Below are 18,587 nucleotides of genomic sequence, written 5' to 3' on the forward strand. Positions count from 1 at the left end.
CTTTTAAAAAGAGTGCATGTACAGTCGTTCCCACAAATATATCTACGTGATATGAACTAGGAAAGACACTGAAAAAGGCAACCAAAATGATTAGGGGGTTGGAACAATTCCCTTATGGTGAAAGATTACAACGTTTGGGCCTTTTTAGTTTAGAAGCATAGCAGGTAAGGGGGAACATGATAAGGTGTGAATCAAGTGGCTAGAGAGAAATTTTTCCTCCTTCTCGTAATATTAGAACCTGGGGTCATTCGTTGAAACTAAATGCTGGGAGCTTCAGGACAAACAAAAGAAAGTACTTCTTCACATAATATGTAGTTAAACTATGACATTCACTGCCACCAGATGTGGTGATGACCACCAATCAAGATGGTTTTAAAAAGGGATTAGGCAAATTTATGGAGGATAGGACTATCAACAGGGACAGCAGCAGTCACGTCAACATATAGCAGGGACGTCAACGTCCAAGATACTCTGGAACAGTGTTTCTCAACGTTTTTGGAGTCATGGACCGGTACATTATTCATGTGCAGTTTTCTGGACCAGCAGTTAGTAACGCGGTTGCCCCCCCTCACCCCCACCCCTAGACACCTCCCAAAAAACAATTTCGGGCAGTTCTCCGGAGCTCATTTCCAGGCAGCCCTCTCTGCTGGATAATGTTTATTTCAAGGAAGTGAAATGAATGTTGTCCAGCAGCAAGGGCTGCCTAGAAATGAGCTCCGTAGAGCTCTCAGTGGCTCCCGCTGGCCCAAAATTGTTTTTTGGGGGTTGATTTTTATTAGTGATGCCTCATGGACTGGTACCCAATGCCTCGTGGACTGGCACCAGTCCATGGACCGGTGGTTGAGAAACACTGCTCTAGAAGATATTCCCTACTTGCAAGAACCTCTAGTATGGGAAGATGAAGTTAGATCAGCACTCTGGTCATTACCAAGTCGGAAGACTACAGGAATTGATGGAATAGCTACAGAAATATGGCAGGCAACAGAAGACGAATCAGTCAAGGCTCTAACCAAATTATGCCAGCAAATTTGGAGAACAACACAGTGGCCAACAGATTGGAAGAGGTCAGTCTACATACCCATACCAAAGAAAGGAGACTTAGCAGATTGCGCAAACCATTGCACAATATCCTTAATTTTGCCTGCTAGCAAAATAATGTTCAGGATCATCCAATGCAGATTAGAGCCCTTTGTGGAAAGAGAAATGCTGGATGTTCAAGCTGGTTGCAGAAAAGGCCAAGGAACATCATTGCTGATGCACACTGGATAACTGAGAAAGCCAAAGAATACCAGAAAGAAGTCAATATGTGCTTTATTGACTACAGAAAAACCTTCGATTGCATCGACCATGTCAAGTTGTGGAATATCCTTAGGAAATGGAGGTCCCGGAACATCTCATTGTTTTCATGAGAAACCTATATACAGGGTAGGAAGCCACAGTCCAGACAGAACATAGTGAAATAGACTGGTTCCAGATTGGCAAAGGAGTAAGACAAGGCTGTATACTTTCTCCTTATTCATTCAATTTACTGTATATGCTGAACTTATACTGAGAGAAGCTGGATTGGAAGAAGATGAGCGTGGTTTTAAAGTTGGAGGAAGAAACATCAATAACCTGCGCTACGTGATGACACCACTCTGATAGCTGAGAATGCGGATGATCTGCAAGCTCTAGTAATGAAAGTCAAGGAGCACAGTGAAAAAATGGGACTACAATTCAATGTAAAGAAGACTAAACTAATGACAACAGGTACAGCAACCAGCCTCAGAACTGACAATGTAGACATTGAAGTGGTGGATAGCTTCTGCCTTTAAGGATCGACTGCCAACAGTAAAGGATCCAGCAGTCAAGAAATATGCCGCAGACTAGCACTTGGTAGGGTTGCAATGAAGGCCTTGGAAAAGATATTTAGATGCCGTGATGTATCTACACCTACAAAAATTAGAATCGTTTGAACAATGGTTTTCCCCCTGACACTCTATGAATGCGAAAGCTGGACTTTGAAGAAGCAAGATAGAAAAAGCACTGACGCTTTTGAACTTTGGTGCTGCAGAAGACTTTTGAGGATACCATGGACAGCGAGGAAAACAAACAAATGGATCCTAGAACAAATCAATCCAGAATTTTCACTCGAGGCACAAATGACCAGGCTCAAACTATCATACTTCGGACACATTATGCAAAGACCCAGCTCCCTTGAGAAGTCCATAATGCTGGGAAAAGTTGAAGGAAAGAGAAGAAGAGGACGACCAGCAGCAAGGTGGATGGACTCGATTACAACAGCAATGAATGTACCACTGAGAGACCTAGATAGATTCTCTCCAGGATGATCTGTCTTCAACTTGGCCTTTAAGGTCTCTCAGTGGTGCATTCATTGCTGTTGTAATCGCCGCTGACGAATGTGCATGTCAGCGGCGGCCGCATGCGCAGAAGTTACTTCCGCTTTTACTGTCAACAAGGGGGCAGGGGCGGCAGGGAGGAACGCTGCCGCCCCGAAATTTGGACTAAAAACTGGAACGCTGGAGGGGGGAAAGCGGCGGGAGGGGTAAGTATAACCCCCCTGCCCTTAAAGAGCCACACACACCCCAGCGCCGGACCGCCGGACCAGGCCACATGCAAACTGGTTCGCAGGCCTCCAACGTGGCCTGCGGACCGGTTCGTGCACATCCCTACCAGTCACCCAGGGTTAGGTGGATGCTTGTGTGCAAGGAGAGCGGACTTGACCCGCTCTCCCTGCCAAACCCCTTACGGGTCTCCACACAGCTCATGTGGAGAGCCTCAACATGTGTGAGCACTGTAAGATATTCCCCTTAGGGGATAGGACTGCTCTGGGAAGAGCACCTGCATGCGTGCATGCAGAAGGTTCCAAGTTCCCTCCCTGGCATCTCCAGACAGGGTTCAGAGAGATTCCTGCTTGTAAGCTTGGAGAAGCCGCTGCCAGTCTGTGTAGGCAATACTGAGTTATTGGACCACTGGTCTGACTCGGTATATGGCAGCTTCCTATGTCCCTATGATTGCTCTCTTTCCCCCACTTGCAGATGTGTCCTTTGCCTAATCCAGCTGGACTTTTCTGATGTTCTTATAATGTAATAACTGAATAGGGCTTAAGTTGCAACTACCTCTCTCAACTTCCATGCTCTCTGACACTGGTAACAGTTGCTGACATTCTGACTAATGAAGCATGTGCATAAATAGCACCTCTGAGCACACAGCAGGACTGTCTCTACACTGCAACTCTGTCCATTTTCTTATGCGTACACTTTTGTCCATCAGAGCCAGCAGGCACTTCTCCTGGAGTATGCTCTTGTGCTCCCAAAGCCCTTATTGCAGCAGAAACATGTCACTGCGTGCTTGGAGGTGCTGTTTACGCGCACACTGCATTCATCAGGATGTCAGCCCGTGAGTGAAATGACTCCCCTGCCATGCGGAACATGAAAGCCTGAAATTAGGGAGAAAAACACTTTTCTCAGAAAACCAGTTGTAAATGCAAAGGTGGCAAATAATTACTATATTCAATGCATAGGTTCTTTGATATTCCTGTTCGGATATTAAGTGTGTATGCATGCATTGCCTGCCAAACTGCTTGTTGGTTTTGGTAAGGCTTATTCTCTGCTGAAGGAAGAAGAGGAAGGACTGGGTCCAGGCCACCCCATTGCTGAAGTATTGATTGGCCCTGTCAAAACTGATTGATCAACACTCATTGAGGCTCTCCACACGAGCAGTGTGGAGAGCTGGATGGGGTTAGGCAGGGAGGGCGCGCCCCCGCACACGCGGAGCCCTAGGCAGCTGGATTGGCCGCCCACAAGATTCCTGGATCCGTCATGGAGCCAGTAGGGCCTGCGGGAATCAGGGGACACTCGGCCTCTGGAAGTCCCAGAATGCCCCCGAAACTGGGAGGCTTGTTTTAGCCTCCCAGTGGGGGTCTCCTCTCAACTCGCCGTGGAGCCGTGCCATGGCACCGTGCCGTGGCAACTCAAGATCGCCAAAATGGGGTTAGCGGAGCACTCACTCCACTAACCTCATTTAAGTGGGTCAGGGGGACTTAAGTGGGCCAACCACCGGGAGCCACACGGCTCCCAGCAGTTCCCATGACCTCAGCAAAGCAGGCTGGGCTCCCTTAGCCCGCTTTCCTGCGGTCGTGAGAATAGCCTCGTAGGTTGAGTTCACAGTCACAACAATCCTGGTTGAAGAGTTAATCTGGATAGCTGAGCCTTGCGGAGCAGGTTCTGAGAACCTATAGTTTCTGGGGAATCCTGGTCAAACTGCTGTAGTTAACCCGCATTTAACCAGAATAGATAACTCTTTAACCAGGATCGCCGTGATTGTGTGACTGCAGCCCTAGTAGACTATACTGGTCTGCATGGAGCAATGGTGGAACTTGGTGTATAAGGAAACTTCAGAAGTTCCTAACTAGAAAACACCCAACCCAGCCTTGAAGATGCATTTTGCAGGGGAAGGTTCACATGACCCAGTGAGCAGGGCAGGGAGGGCTGGGGAGGAAGGCAGGGTCGTACCTACCTCTCCCACAGACGAACCTGTTTTTTCCTTTGGTCCTTTGCTTGCGCACGCACATGAGCTGCACTGCTGGGAGCTGCACAGCCCTCTGGAGGAAGGGGTGGGGATGTAGCCCACCATCCAGAAATCCCACAATGCACCACGTGCGGTGCACAGAGCATTGTGGGGTTTCCCCACTGCTGAGCGCTCTAGTCACCTGGCTCTGTGCAGCCCGAGCAGCCACACAACTGGGGATTGAGGTGGAAGAGCGTGCTCACACCCTTCTACCTCAGTCAAAGCCCAAGTACAAAATTCGGGTTACCTGACGGGGCAGCGCCGGGATCAGGCCCAATCCCGGCACTCCACACGAGCAGCGCTACCCAGGTAAGGCTGTGCAAGTCCGGGTAGGGCTGCTTTTGTGAATGCCCTTGTGGTTTTTCAGGAAAGCATGTCCATTGTTACTGACTTCTGTGGGCACCCAAAGCACCACTTGAAAACCACTGCTGTGTTGGTTCCCCCCCCCCACCCCGCAAATGTTCTGTTTCTTTTGCAAAATCATATTTCCACCTCTGAAAGTCAATCTGCCCCAAAGGACAGCACACATGCCTTATAGGCACAGGGGTTTTCTGGAAGGTGGTCTCCAAGGAGGCAGAAGATACTTTATTGTTCCTAAAGCACGAATAAACCCATTTGCTCGCAACATGAATAATTAAAAGCCTGTTTGCACTTTTTCTCCCCCTTAAATGTCTGCGCTTTAATTTAAAAAATTTTTAAAAGCACCCTTGCTTGAAAACTTGAGCAGCATAAAGTTGTGCTCCGCCTACCAAAACTGGTCATGAATCATTTATGCCCTGCACTCCACTCTTTAAATCAGTTAGCGTTAATGTACTGTAGATGCATTTGCTATCAACAGCAATGCCGTCTTGCATTTCACTTCATCATCACAATTTTAAAAAGAAAAGCAGAGGCGAGTTCACAGTGCCGGTCCATCAAGTGTTTCTTTTACCCCCCTATTTCACGTGGAATGTATTTCCTGGACTCTAAAACACCTCTGTCATCTGGCGGGGTAGGGTGAACTGGTTCAGCAGAAGCCGGTGGGCCTGTTGCTAAAGGGTACACAGGAGCCCATAATTAGGAGACAAGAGGGGTGGCTCTTTCATGAGGCAAGGTCAGGTGGCCTCTGCAGGTGACTGGAGCACCAGCAGAGGGGCAAAATGCCCCCACAGCTGACAGTGCAGTTGGGACCAAGCTGAGCCTTGCAAACTTTACAAAGAGTACCTCTCCTCGCAAAGCTTGCAAGAAGCATGAGAAGAGAAGAGAAGGCTGCTGGCAACCTTCCCTTCTCCCAACTCCCTGCACCACTTCCAAGGCTGGCAAGGTTCTCTTTTCAAAAGAGACCCCCGGGCTGTGAGGATGACAACATTTCGTGCCTCACCTCAGGCATCATAATACCTTGGGCTGCCCCTGCCTCGAACCAGCCATCCATCCAAGTTGCACCGATGGGCACTTGGAGTGACAGAATCCCACTCCAAATCCAGTACATCCACACTGGATGTGGAAAGCAGTGTCCACCACACATACCCTTCTCTCTCAACACTCCTCCATAAAGTCCTGAGGTCCCATGTTCAGAACGCAACTGTACTCTCTGCATGAACGGAAACTGACTTGAAACTATTTGCAACTTTTTGTGAATGTTTTGAGCAACACTAAATTTAAAAAATGCCTCCCCTTCTCTGGTGATTTTTGTAGCATCAGTTGCCCCCCCCCCAAATTGCTTATTTGTTCCTTCACATTTGCCCTCAATGACATCATCATCTATCAAAATCTGATTGGCTGCATTATAGTACAACACCATTGTATTCATGGGGTGATCCCTGATATGGTGGGCTGACTCATGTGACTGAAGTTGATTGATCTGCTCCAGAGGGCTTGGCTAGGAAACTCCAGCTATACTTTTGGGTTAACATGGGGAATCAGCTTGACTGTGGGGGAGTAGTCTATCTCAGTGTTAATCCTGAACAAAGCTTTGGTCTGGAAACGATGTTTTTCTCCTGTTGTAAAAAAAAATATTCAAAAATAAAGTTATTTTCTCCCCAAGTTAAATAGTTATCATGTATTCATTTTATAGAGTCGTGTTGCAAGCAAGAGTTTGATATTGTTCTGAAATATTTCTAAACTAGTTAAAAGTGTTACCAAACCACTTCTTAGAGTTGGTGTCTGAACTGGAACTAAACTGGTGACTTAAACAATACTGATGGAACTAAACTGGTGACTTCAGAAGAATACTGAACACAACATTTTAATGGTTTTCCTACCTCTGGAGAACCTGCAGAAGTACCAGTGTGCACCCAAACAACTAGCCATCTGTGTGCACCCAGACAACTAGCCATAAAATTTTAAATAATTTTAAATTGTTTCCTGTAACATCTCCCCATATATATCCAGTAGCATTTTCTACATCACTGAAACTGTTTGCTTCCACATGGCCACTTCCTTGTGTGTTCTGCCTAGGAAAAAAGGCAGGAAAAGTGAGCCTAAGTAGGCTTCATGGAATGTCCATTGTCAGTGATGCTTCAAAAAAGCAAGCTAGTTCTAAATTAATTGCAAGACTGGTGCTTCAGCTATGAGGTTTAGAAACAAATGAGGGAGATGTGTAGGATTCTCACTTTTCTTTGTGCCTTGTTCGGCCTTTAGAGTGCAATATCGCCATTTTTTTTTAAAAAAAAATGTCCTTTTGCTTCTGTTATTGTTGCTAGAAGCCGTTTGTTTTCCAATATAAAGTGAAATGCAGGATATTGGGAACTATAGCTATGGGAAACAAGACATATCGCAAGGCTTGCTATAAAGTTTTACTTATTTTATATCATGAGTATTATTATTATGAGTCCTTATATGTCGCTTTTCAACAAATAAAAGTTTGTTGAAAAGCTGTTGAAAAGTTTGTTGAAAAGTTTGTTGTTTATATGTCGCTTTTCAACAAATAAAAGTTATATGTCGCTTTTCAACAAATAAAAGTGGTTTATGCAGCACAGGAATGAGCAACTAGTTCCCTGTCCCAAAAGGGCTAACGGTCTAAAAGGAAATACGAGGTAGACACCAGCAACAGGCACTGGAGGGATGCTGTGCTGGGGCTGGCTAGGGATAGTTGCTCTCCCATTGCTACATGTAAGAAAGCCATCACTTCAAAAGGTGTTTGCTCTCCCAGTTAGCAGCAGCTATATTTCAATCATGCTGCCTTTCTACTCAGGAGCTTGCTCAGGGCAGCATATCCTTTTATCCATACAGCAGTCCTGTGAGCAGGGCTGGCCCAAGCTTCCCTGGCACCTGAGCAAGCCGCCATTCCCAACAGCCTTCTGCTCCCACCCCCTGGCAGCTTGCAGAGTGTGCTACTAGTCTGAGGGCTATTGGCCACCTCCAGCCTCAGAGGAATAATGCCTCTCAATACCAGTTGCAGGGGAGTAGCAGTAGGAGAGAAGGCATGCCCTCAGCTCTTGCCTCCAGATCCCAGAGGCATCTCGTGGGCCACTGTGTGAAGCAGGATGCTGGATTAGATGGGCCTTGGGCCTGATCCAGCAGGACTTTTCTTACATTCTTATGCTCTTTCCCCTCTTCCCTCTATCCTCCCAGCGATGCATAACGCATCCCACGTTTTCTCCCTTCCATGCCTCTCCCCCTTATTTTACTGAGTGGTGCCACCTCTGCTCTCTTCCCCACCCCACCCCCGTGGATTATTTTTCTCTCCTTCCCTCACTCATCACCTCTCCTGTTGCTCTGCCTTCTCTTCTCATTCCCACTCTCTTGTTTTCAAAAGCCAGAGGGGAAGGAAGCAGAAGGAAGGGGGAGGAGGAGAATAGAGTACTGGCCTAGAGTGGAGATGTTTTCGTTCAGCACCCTCCTGCTCTCCTCCACATTTCCTTCCACTTCCATTCCCTCTGATTTTTGAAAATGTCAGAGGCAAATGGGAAGGAAAGTAGCAGTGGTGAGGCTGGTGCACCACTGCCTGGTATGGTTTGGGAGGGTTGGCAAAGGTGGCCAGTGGGTGGTCCTCTAGCAGTTAGTAATCTAGCTATGCCTGCAAGTTAGGTTAGGCTGAGAGATGGTACCTGGCCAAAGGTTACCCTAGTCAGCATCACAGGCAAGAGAGAATAGGTGAAGACAGCATCTTGAGCCATTGGTGATATAAATCCTTGGGTGGCTCAGGTTGGCTGCTTGGATGCTCTGGGCATCCCTTTCCTGGTTTCTTGTTAGGGTTGAGTACTAACACCATTGGAGTTTCTTATCTTCAGACAGGCTTTCAGATGAATCATAAAACCCTTGCTATAATAAAGTATTATCAGCATCATTGATCATTGACTTGCATGCAGACACATAGATCCATAGAATGTTCAAGCTGGAAAAGACTTTGGAGACTTCTAGTCCAGCCTTCTGCTGCAGCATCCCAACAAATTGCTGCCCAGGCTCTCCGTGAGACTGTAAGAGCTGTTTCCTGTTGAACAGCTCTTACAGTTAGGGAATTCTCCCTAATGCCTAGCCTAAGTGTGCTGCATTGTAATATCAACTCATTGGTTCTAGTCTTGCCCTCAAGAGCAACAGAGAGCAAGTTGGCTTCTTCAGTGTGACAACCCTACAGATATTTGAAGATGGCTCTCATACCTCCCCTTAGACTTCTCTTCTCCAGGCTCAACATACCCAGCAATTTCAAACGTTCCTCATAGGACTTGGTTTCCAGATCCCTTGCCATCTTTGTTGCCCTCCTCTGAACCCATTCTAGTTTATCAATGCCCTTCTTCATATGCGGGGTACAGAACTGAACACCATATTCCAAGTGAGATTTGACCAGTGCAGAATAGAGTGGAACAATTACTTCATGTAACTTGGACATGATGCATTTGTTAGTGAAGCCTGAGATTGCACTTGCACTAGGATCATGAACACATCATACAGAACAGATCCCATTAACCAGGAAGCTGAAATGAAGGATGCATGTCCCTACTACAGAGAGCCTGTAACATCTATACATAATTCATGTTTGGCTGCATTTTTATTCTGTGTGTTCTGTGTTTTATTCTTACAATCCATTATTGTAAGTTTCTCTTTCTTATTTTGTGCATGCCACTAATGACAGCCTTTTCCCCTTGGAAAATAGCAGCTGCAGAGAAATATCGGTCCAAATTGGGTCTATGGCAGGGAGAAGGGTTACACCCTTTCCCATTTCTGCATTCCAAGACATTTGTTTTCAGGGTAGAGAATTTATGTTTGAACCATGTCCACAGCACAAAGAATGTCTGCCTTCGCTCTTACTGAAATGAATGCTACGTCTGCAGACATACTATTCCGCCGCCCCCCCCCCCCCCAAAAAACATAGTTTTCTGTGGAACCCATTTCCACTCACTCATTTTTATTGTCCCACTATTATTCAAGTTTTTGAAGTCCCGCAAAACTTGGAAATAGAGATGACAGTGAAATGAGTTTTACCCAAGAGCAATGATGGGTAAATTCTCATTTACCCTTATCATACCACGTCCAGATCTTTGGGGTGGGGTGGAATTCTAGTCTGTTTCCAGCCTTAACACTCCATTCTTTGCTGCAACCTTTTGTTCAGATGTTTGTCTAAACCAGGGCTGCTCAATTTAGGCCCTCCTGCAGATGTTGGCCTATAATCCCTGGCTATTGGCCACTGTGGCTGGGGATTATGGGAGTTGCAGTCCATCTGGGGGACCAAAGTTGAGCAACCCTAGTCTAGCTAGGCTTGACTAGCTCCTTCTGTTGTCACCTTCCTGACAAAGAAATTGTCAGATCCTTCAAGTTTCTGAATCAGTTGATTAGTTCTGGGAATACTACCATTAATAATACAGAGGCACTTGAAGGATATTTATCAGCTTTTCAAGGCAGTCCTTCAAGGACCATCCTGTGTTAATTTACTGAACTGCCTACATAGACCTTTCATGTTATAGATAAAAGAGATATTCTTTTCTAATTAAAATATGTATATTGACTTGTGTTTTTGCTGCTATGCAGTGTAATGGATGTTTTACTTGTCTGTATGTCAGTTTAAAGAGAACCCTGATTCCTGATTTTGGTGTGTGTTTTTGATTGTTTTTAGAGCAATACAGGGCCTGCAGTTTTCTGGCTTCTCCTGTTTCTTTTAAAACACCCTTCGGTCATGGCAGCTGTTCGAGGTGAAATAGAAGGAATATTTAGAACCAAAAGACAAACAATTGGACAGATGCAGGGGATCAGCCAAGAGATTTTGGACAGCACACCCATTTTTGGTTAGTAATTTATCTTATTCACAGTTTTTAGTTAGCAATCTCTCTCAGATAACTTGGTGCCTTTAGTGAAATAAAGTAGATAAATGCCTCCACTGTCACCTCCACTGGATCATGGAGCCCCTCTTCATACATTGACTGCCTTTTTGGCACCTACCCACCCTTCTCACTTTGCCAAGGGACCACTGGATTCCCCATTGCCCACTCCTCCCACTTTCTATGGTTGCAAGCTGCATTGTTTCCAGTAATAAGGGCTATACAAACTCTCTCTGACTCACCTAAAAAACAACAACCCCAACAACCAACAATTGGGCTATTCAAACTTTCCTGTTAAACACACACAAAACCTCAATGAAATTTTTGAGTTTTTGCTTGGAACACTCAAAAAGTTGGTGGAGTGCCAGCTGCTGCCTCACTGATGTGTGGAACCTGGCCACACCAAATATAATTCTCCACTTGGCAGTGTAGTGCTGCTGCTGCTGCTGCTCCTCTTCCTCCCTGAGTTTAAAAATGCTCTCAGTGTTCTGCCCTACCATTCTGTTCCTTCACACTTCCTCTTCTGCTCCTTTCTCCTCTACCTTTTGAAATCTAGGGAGGAGGAGGAGGAGCAGAGGTGGAGGATAGGCCCTGCGGCCCCTCCCCTCGCTTATCTGCCATTTGAGGCAATCACCTCGGTCTGCCTCATAGACAGCCCAGCCCTTTCCTGCCAGTTTCCCCTTTCTCCAAGCAAGAAAAGGCCTTGCCCCTGGTGGCGCAGTGGTAAAACTGCCGCCCCTGGTGGCTCAGTGGTAAATCTGCCGCCCTGTAACCAGAAGGTTGCAAGTTCGATCCTGACCAAGGGGCTCAAGGTTGACTCAGCCTTCCATCCTTCCGAGGTCGGTAAAATGAGTACCCAGAATGTTGGGGGGCAATATGCTAAATCATTGTAAACCGCTTAGAGAGCTTCCAGCTATAGAGCGGTATATAAATGTAAGTGCTATTGCTATTGCTAGGGGAGGGGGAAGCAGACAGTGATCAGGCAGGGCGAAATTACAGGAGAAGTTCCATAGAGCCTCTCCTTTGCGTCAAATGATTAATACAGCATCATTCCCTGCCAGATATCATGGAGCTTGTTGTTTGTTCTAACTACAAAGGTCATAATCCCCACAGGAAATGACACTCTAACTCTGTTTGCAGCTGAGGAGGGATATTGTAGAGTCTCTCTTGTGTTCAAATGAGCCCTCCCTGCTGTCTGTTAGCCCCCTTCCCCTAAGTAAGAAGGGTTTGCTTGGAGAAGAGGGTGAACTGACAGGAAGGGATGGATAACACTATGGGCAGGGCGCAGACTCCATTTTGAGTCTGGCCTAGCTTGAAAGGGGACTGGACCTGACTCAAAATGGAGACAGACAATCAGGGAGAGTCCCCATTTCAGGTTTCCCCCAGTCAAAATCTCTTGCTATCCCAACCAGCTACCATTAAGGTGGAAATAGCTATTATTACCAATAGTTGATATTAACTCCCCCTGCGTGTGAAATTGTTTGTGGCCATGTAGAGAAAATAAATGGGGCTTGCTTGGATTTGACTTTGGCAAATCTTAGGAGAGAAAATTCCAAAGAACGGAAGCAACTTCTTCTTATGTGCCTTTGCATTAGAAATTGGTGTATGAGTAATTGCATTAGAAATTGATGTAATTTCTAATTGCATTAGAAATTGGTGTATGCCCCCTTTGGAGGCAACTTCATATGTAACAGAATATCTACAGGGAAAGCCCTTCTGTGTAAGTACTGTAATATCATGACTGGCTGAAACAGGGCACATTCTTGTCTTCCACTGTATGTACCCTGTTTCAGCCAGGCAGTGAACCTGTGAATTGCTGCGCAAGGCAGGGAGGGACTGATTTTGGATAGGAGGCACTTCATTATGAGAAACAAGTGGCAGAATTAGGCTTCACGGAACCTCGGACAGCTCCCAGGGGTAGCTGGAATTGCTGTATTTCAACAATACTTAGGCTCCAGTTGAGTTTATAAGTCTTGATGCTGGCCTGCTGAGTGTTCTGTCCTCGTCCCTCAGCTGAAAGTTGATAAGAACTTAAAGGGATAGAGCCCTGGTTTGGGGATCTGTACACTAGCATTATTGGGTATCCTCTAGGTGTGCCCACAGTCTTCCTAACTAGGAGACTACAGAGAATTTGGGGACTGTACTGAGTAGTCACAACTCTGCAGCTGAGGAGTCTAGGTTTTGGGGGCAGTGCTAAGTTCTTCTACTCAGAGTAACCCATGGAGTGTTCTTCCACAGAAAGGCTTGGGAAATGGAGGGTTCCTGAGGCAGACTCCAGCTGGCTCCTATCTGTATAGGGCCCTCACTCCCGGAATTCTGTCAGAGGTATCATGTGATCTTTGACACCTCAAAAGTGACACCCATGTTCCCTCACATTCTGGGTTCTGTGCCTGCGCAGTAGCCCATCGCAGAAGAATTCCAAGCTCTTTGAAGAGCTCTTAGGCTCTGCCAAATTGCACGCATGCGTTATTTTCAGCAGGAGTGCACCATTCTCCTCAGTTCCTTCTTGACTACCATGCTTCTCGCATTGGGAAGGATTTGTTCCTCAGCTTTTCTCAAATCATTTTTAAGCTTGACTGGACTTACTAAACCCTTTGGTTTGTTCACCTGGTGATTTTCAGCTTGACTTTGGACTGATTATTGGCATATTCTTCTGCCTCTCCCTCTGGACACAGTGTGTTAATGGTCATTTCACCTTTGAACTCCATCTGTTTTCCCATTTTTCTCTTTGTCTCATCCCTACTGCTCTAATGGATACTAGGAAAACCTTTATAAGATGTACCTCTTGCGGGTGCACAATGTAAAACCCTGTAAAATCTGTTTGGCTTTTTCTCGCCAAACTAAAAAGAGCCGAAAACCTTATCTATGGGCTGCCCTTTATGAATCCACACTTTGACCTCCAACACCCATGCCGAAGTACCCACGACCATTGACATCAACAGAATAGACTTTGGCCAACGTGCTCATCAGGATCGAGAGTGTCATCTACTTCCATGATCGCCCTTCAGGCTCTAGACTACCTTCAGCCTTGATGTTCTCTTCTATCCCTTGACCTACTTCTCAGAAGGCCCATGGGAATTCTGCCTTCAAGAAGCCTATGAGTAATCTCGCTGATGCCAACACCGGTACCTAGAGTCCCTTTACCTATCATCATTGACTTTCCCCAGCTTCATCGCCAGCACATTCCCTTCGTGGTTCTCCTGGACAGGAAAACCTTTTGTCTCAAGAAACTTCTCCAACGTCAGTTGACAAATCCAGGACTCACAACCTGGAATCCCTCCTGTGTTCCTCTAACAGCACTCCTTTGGGATCTACTTTTTCATGGCTTCCAGTTGCATGGTCTCGATGGAGATGACGATAATGAAGTGGTACCAGTACCAAAGACTTCTTCCGCTTCACCAACCAGGGCTATTCCTCAGTGTTCTCCTACTCCACATTGGTTTCATCACTCTGCCCCAATTATTTGTCCATGTCTCACCCCATGGATTACTGGAGTTCTGGGGGTTTGGACCCTGGATTCATGTGTGGCCTCTGTAGATACAGGAATCCATATTTTATGCCTTTGTTGGCATCATCTTTCAATTTCCAGGATTACAAACTATGGAAAACTATGAAATTGTGGGGTACTCTTGAGTCTTCTCCTGCCAGGGGTCATAATCCTGTCTTCTCAGCTCACACTTCACCTTTTAAGTGCCCTAAAACACCAACTGGAGTCCCTAACTGAGGTGATGGACTTGGTCTCAGGTTTGACGTTGGAGTCTCCCAGGCTTGTGGTGCTGGGGGACTTCAATATCCACTATGGGACCAATTTGTCTGGGTTAGGGCTCAGGAGTTCATAGCAGCCATGCCGACTATGGGCCTATCCCAAAGGGTCTCAGGACCAACGCACATTGCAGGTCACACACTTGATCTGGTCTTTCACTCAGATCAGGGTGTTGTTCTGTGGGTGGGGAGTCCTGTGATTTCCCCATTGTCATGGATGGACACCATCTGGTTAAGGTTGGACTCACAGTCACACCCCACTTTCTCAGGGGCAAGGGGCCTATTAGAATGGTCTGCCCGAGAAGGTTATTGGATCCAATAGGGTTCCAAGAAGCCTTGGAGGGATTTAGTGATGGCTCTGCTGGTGATCCTGTTGATGCTGTGGTGGAGAATTGTAACAGCAAGCTCACTAGGGCAGTAGACATGATCGCACCTAAGCATCCTCTCCAACCCGCTTCAAAATTGGCCCCTTGGTATACAGAAGAACTACGGGGGCTGAAGCGGCGAGGTAGACGATTGGAGCGCAAGTGGAGGAAGACTCAACTCGAATCTGACAGATTACAACATAGAGCACATTCGAAGATCTATGCTCTGGCAATACGGGCGGCAAAGAAGCAATTCTTTTCTGCCCATATTGCATCTGCAAGTTCACGTCCGGCGGAATTGTCCAGGGTTGTGAGAGGGCTAGTGTGTGCCCCTCCTCCCTTGAATCAGAATTTAGAACCATTTAATCCCCGTTGTGATGTGTTTAAAGATTTCTTTGTGGATAAAATCTCTCATATTCAGGTCAACTTGGATTTAGACCCCACAATTACTGCAGTGTCTGAATCGGTGGTATCCAGTGACTCCTCTTATGTGGTTAGGCTGGATCAGTTTCAGTTTGTGACTCATGAGGATGTGGACAAGCTGCTCGAAGCGATGCGGCCTACCACCTGTTCTCTTGACCCTTGCCCAACGTGGCTAATACTATCTGGCAGAGAGGTCATTACAGAAGGCCTGGTAGAAATCATAAATGCTTCTCTGAGGGAGAGCAGGAGGCCTCCTTGTCTTAAGGAGACAATTATTAGACCACTTCTGAAGAGGCCTGCCAAGGATTCCTCAGAGTTGAGCAACTATAAGCCTGTCTCCAACCTTCCGTGGCTGGGCAAGGTAATTGAGAGGGTGGTGGCCTCCCAACTCCATGCAGTCTTGGATGAAACTGATTATCTAGACCTATTTCAGACCGGCTTTCGGGTTGGAGACTGCCTTGGTCGGCCTGATGGATGACCTCCAATTGGGAATTGACAGAGAAGGTGTGACTCTGTTGGTCCTTTTGGACCTCTCGGCGGCTTCCGATACTATCGACTATAGTATCCTTCTGGAGCGTCTGAGGAGGTTGGGGGTGGGAGGCACAGCTTTGCAGTGGTTCCACTCTTACCTCTTGGGCAGATTCCAGATGGTATCTCTTAGGGATTGTTGTTCTTAAAAAACTGAACTTTGGTATGGTGTCCCTCAGGGCTCCGTATTGTCTCCGATGTTGTTTAACATCTACATGAAACCGCTGGGAGATTTGGTGCAGGGTGTTATCAGTATGCTGATGACACCCAAATCTATTTCTCCATGTCAGCATCATCAGGAGATGGCATAACCTCCCTAAATGCCTGCCTGGAGGCAGTGATGGGCTGGATGAGGTAACAAGCTGAGACTGAATCCAGATAAGATGGAGGTACTTATTGTGCGGGGTTGGAACTTGGGAGATGATTTTGATCTGCCTGTTCTGGATGGGGTCACATTTCCCCAGAAGGAACAAGTACTCAGTCTGGAGGTGATTCTGTACACAAACCTCTCCCTGGTGTCCCAGGTTGAGGCAGTGGCCAGAGGTGCCTTTTATCAGCTTCTGCTGATATGGCAGCTGCATCCATTTCTTGAGATAAATGACCAGACTTGACTGCTGCAATGCACTCTGTGTGGGGCTGCCTTTGTATGTAGTCTGGAAACTGCAGTTAGTCCAGAATGCTGTGGCCAGATTGGTCTCTGGGTCATCTCGGAGAAATGATATCACTCCTATCTTAAAACATCTACACTGGCTGCCGGCAAGGTTTTGGTTATAACCTATAAAGCCCTAAACAGCTTGAGCCCTGGATATTTAAGAGAACGTCTTCTTCACTATGAACCACACCGCCCATTGAGATCCTCAGGAGAGGTCCATTTGCAGTTGCCCCAGGCTGATCTGGTGGCTGCTCGGGGACGGGCCTTCTCCATTGCTGCCCCGAGGCTTTGGAACACACGTCCTACTGAAATAAGAACCTTACAACTTTTAAAAGGGCAGTCAAGATGCATATGTTCACTCAGGCTTTTAATTAGATACTGTTTTAATTGTGTTTTAATAGTTTTAACTTTTTTGTTTTAATTGTTGAAATGTTTTAATCTTTTATTGGCTGTTTTTCTTGTTTTGTAAACTGCCCAGAGAACTTGCGTTTTGGGCAGTATAGAAATGTATTAAATAAATAAATAATGATAATGATAAATGATAATAAATAAATAATAATATCCCTTTAATACCTCTCCCTGGGTTTTGACTAAATTGCTCTGGGCGATTACAGCAAAATATACTGGAGGAATGCCTAGTTATTAATTTGTACAGCACTTCTAATGCACAAAGAGAATACACACGTCTAATTTGCAAAGAGCATTTGCAAATAAACATTCTGGCCAATTCAGAAATCTTACCACCACGTATACAATCATTACAACACTCTGCCTCAACAAGCCATTCAGGCCAAAATATTGGTGTGTATAGGAATAGGGCTGCTCTGGTCTAAAAGTTTAAGGGGCCCAAAAATGTTCTCCAGAAAATCCACCTTTTGTTTTTCCCAGCTGTTCACTGCCCCTCTTGGCAGTTGCTTTGTGCTAGGTTTTTTTAGATGACAACAAATATTTATATACCACTTTTCAACAAAAATTCCCAAAGCAGTTTACATAGAAAAATAAAAATAAATAAAGATGGATTTGTGTCCCCAAAGGGCTCACAATCTAAAAAGAAACATAAGATAGACACCAGCAACAGCTACTGGAGGGATGCTGTGCTGAGGATGTATAGGACCAGTTGCCCTCCCGCTGCTAAACAGAAGAGAATCACCACATTTAAAATGTTAGATGTTGTTGATTTTTACCCACAATAGGTAAAACAGCAGATTACTAAGGAATGAGCACACACTCCAGTTACAGAGTGGGTAGCAGAGGATGGTTTGGATATTGCAGCTATTTAGAGAAAACATATGGAGATCCTTGCGTGACTAAACACTAAATATTTATTGGTTAAATACACTTAGACTGGAAAGACCCATATCTAATCTAAAGGACTACATAATGGATAAGTAAGTAGAGAGAGAGATGTTTCCATCTGCTCTCTAGGAGGAAAGGAAGGATTGTGACTCAGCACAGGAAGTGCTGCAGAGTCAGTTCAGGGGTCATAGGGTAGGGACAGATAGGGAGACCCTGACTCACTGTCTCTACTCCCAATGCCCCTAGTGGTCATTAGGACAGTTGGTGCAAAAGGTCGATGCACTGGAAGTTCATCTCTAACATAAAAGGTGCCTCTTTATTCAGTTAGAAAGGTAGTTTTTCTTGCTAGCTGATCCAGCCAGCAGAGATCATGTAGCCCGTGTAAGAATTAGGGAAGTGCATGGAACCGGTTCGAACAATGGCCGGTTCGACAGCGGGGTGTGTGTGCAGCTTTAAGGATGGGGGAGGATGCACTTCCCCCACACACAACACAACACATCTCCCCCGCCAGTACTCGGTTCCTTGAACATCCCCTGGGCGGCAGCGTACTTCCCTGCCACCCCCTTCGCTATGTTTACCGGAAGTACCTGGAAGTAGCAAATGCGCCTGCGCCCGTTGCATGCACATGGCTGACATGCGTGCTTGTGAGCTCTCACGCATGTCGCACACAGGCGCATCCACTACTTCCGGTAAACATAGTGAAGGGGGCGGCAGGGAGGTATGCTGCCACCCCAGTGGATGTTTAAGGCAACGAGTGCCGGC

At 46.2% G+C, this 18,587-nt stretch overlaps 1 protein-coding gene across 2 annotated transcripts in view; it reads left to right on the top strand.

Moving 5' to 3' along the window:
- The window catches only part of PTGIS (prostaglandin I2 synthase), a 73,808-nt gene that overhangs the window by 40,938 nt on the left and 14,283 nt on the right, over nt 1-18,587 (top strand). For both annotated transcript variants that reach the window (XM_053247979.1, XM_053247978.1), the window contains exon 8: nt 10,598-10,766. In XM_053247979.1, the coding sequence (XP_053103954.1) occupies nt 10,598-10,766 (169 nt within the window). The remainder of the gene's footprint in view (nt 1-10,597; nt 10,767-18,587) is intronic.

The sequence above is a fragment of the Hemicordylus capensis genome, chromosome 4 (assembly GCF_027244095.1).
Source record: "Hemicordylus capensis ecotype Gifberg chromosome 4, rHemCap1.1.pri, whole genome shotgun sequence".
Taxonomy (NCBI): Eukaryota; Metazoa; Chordata; class Lepidosauria; order Squamata; family Cordylidae; genus Hemicordylus; species Hemicordylus capensis.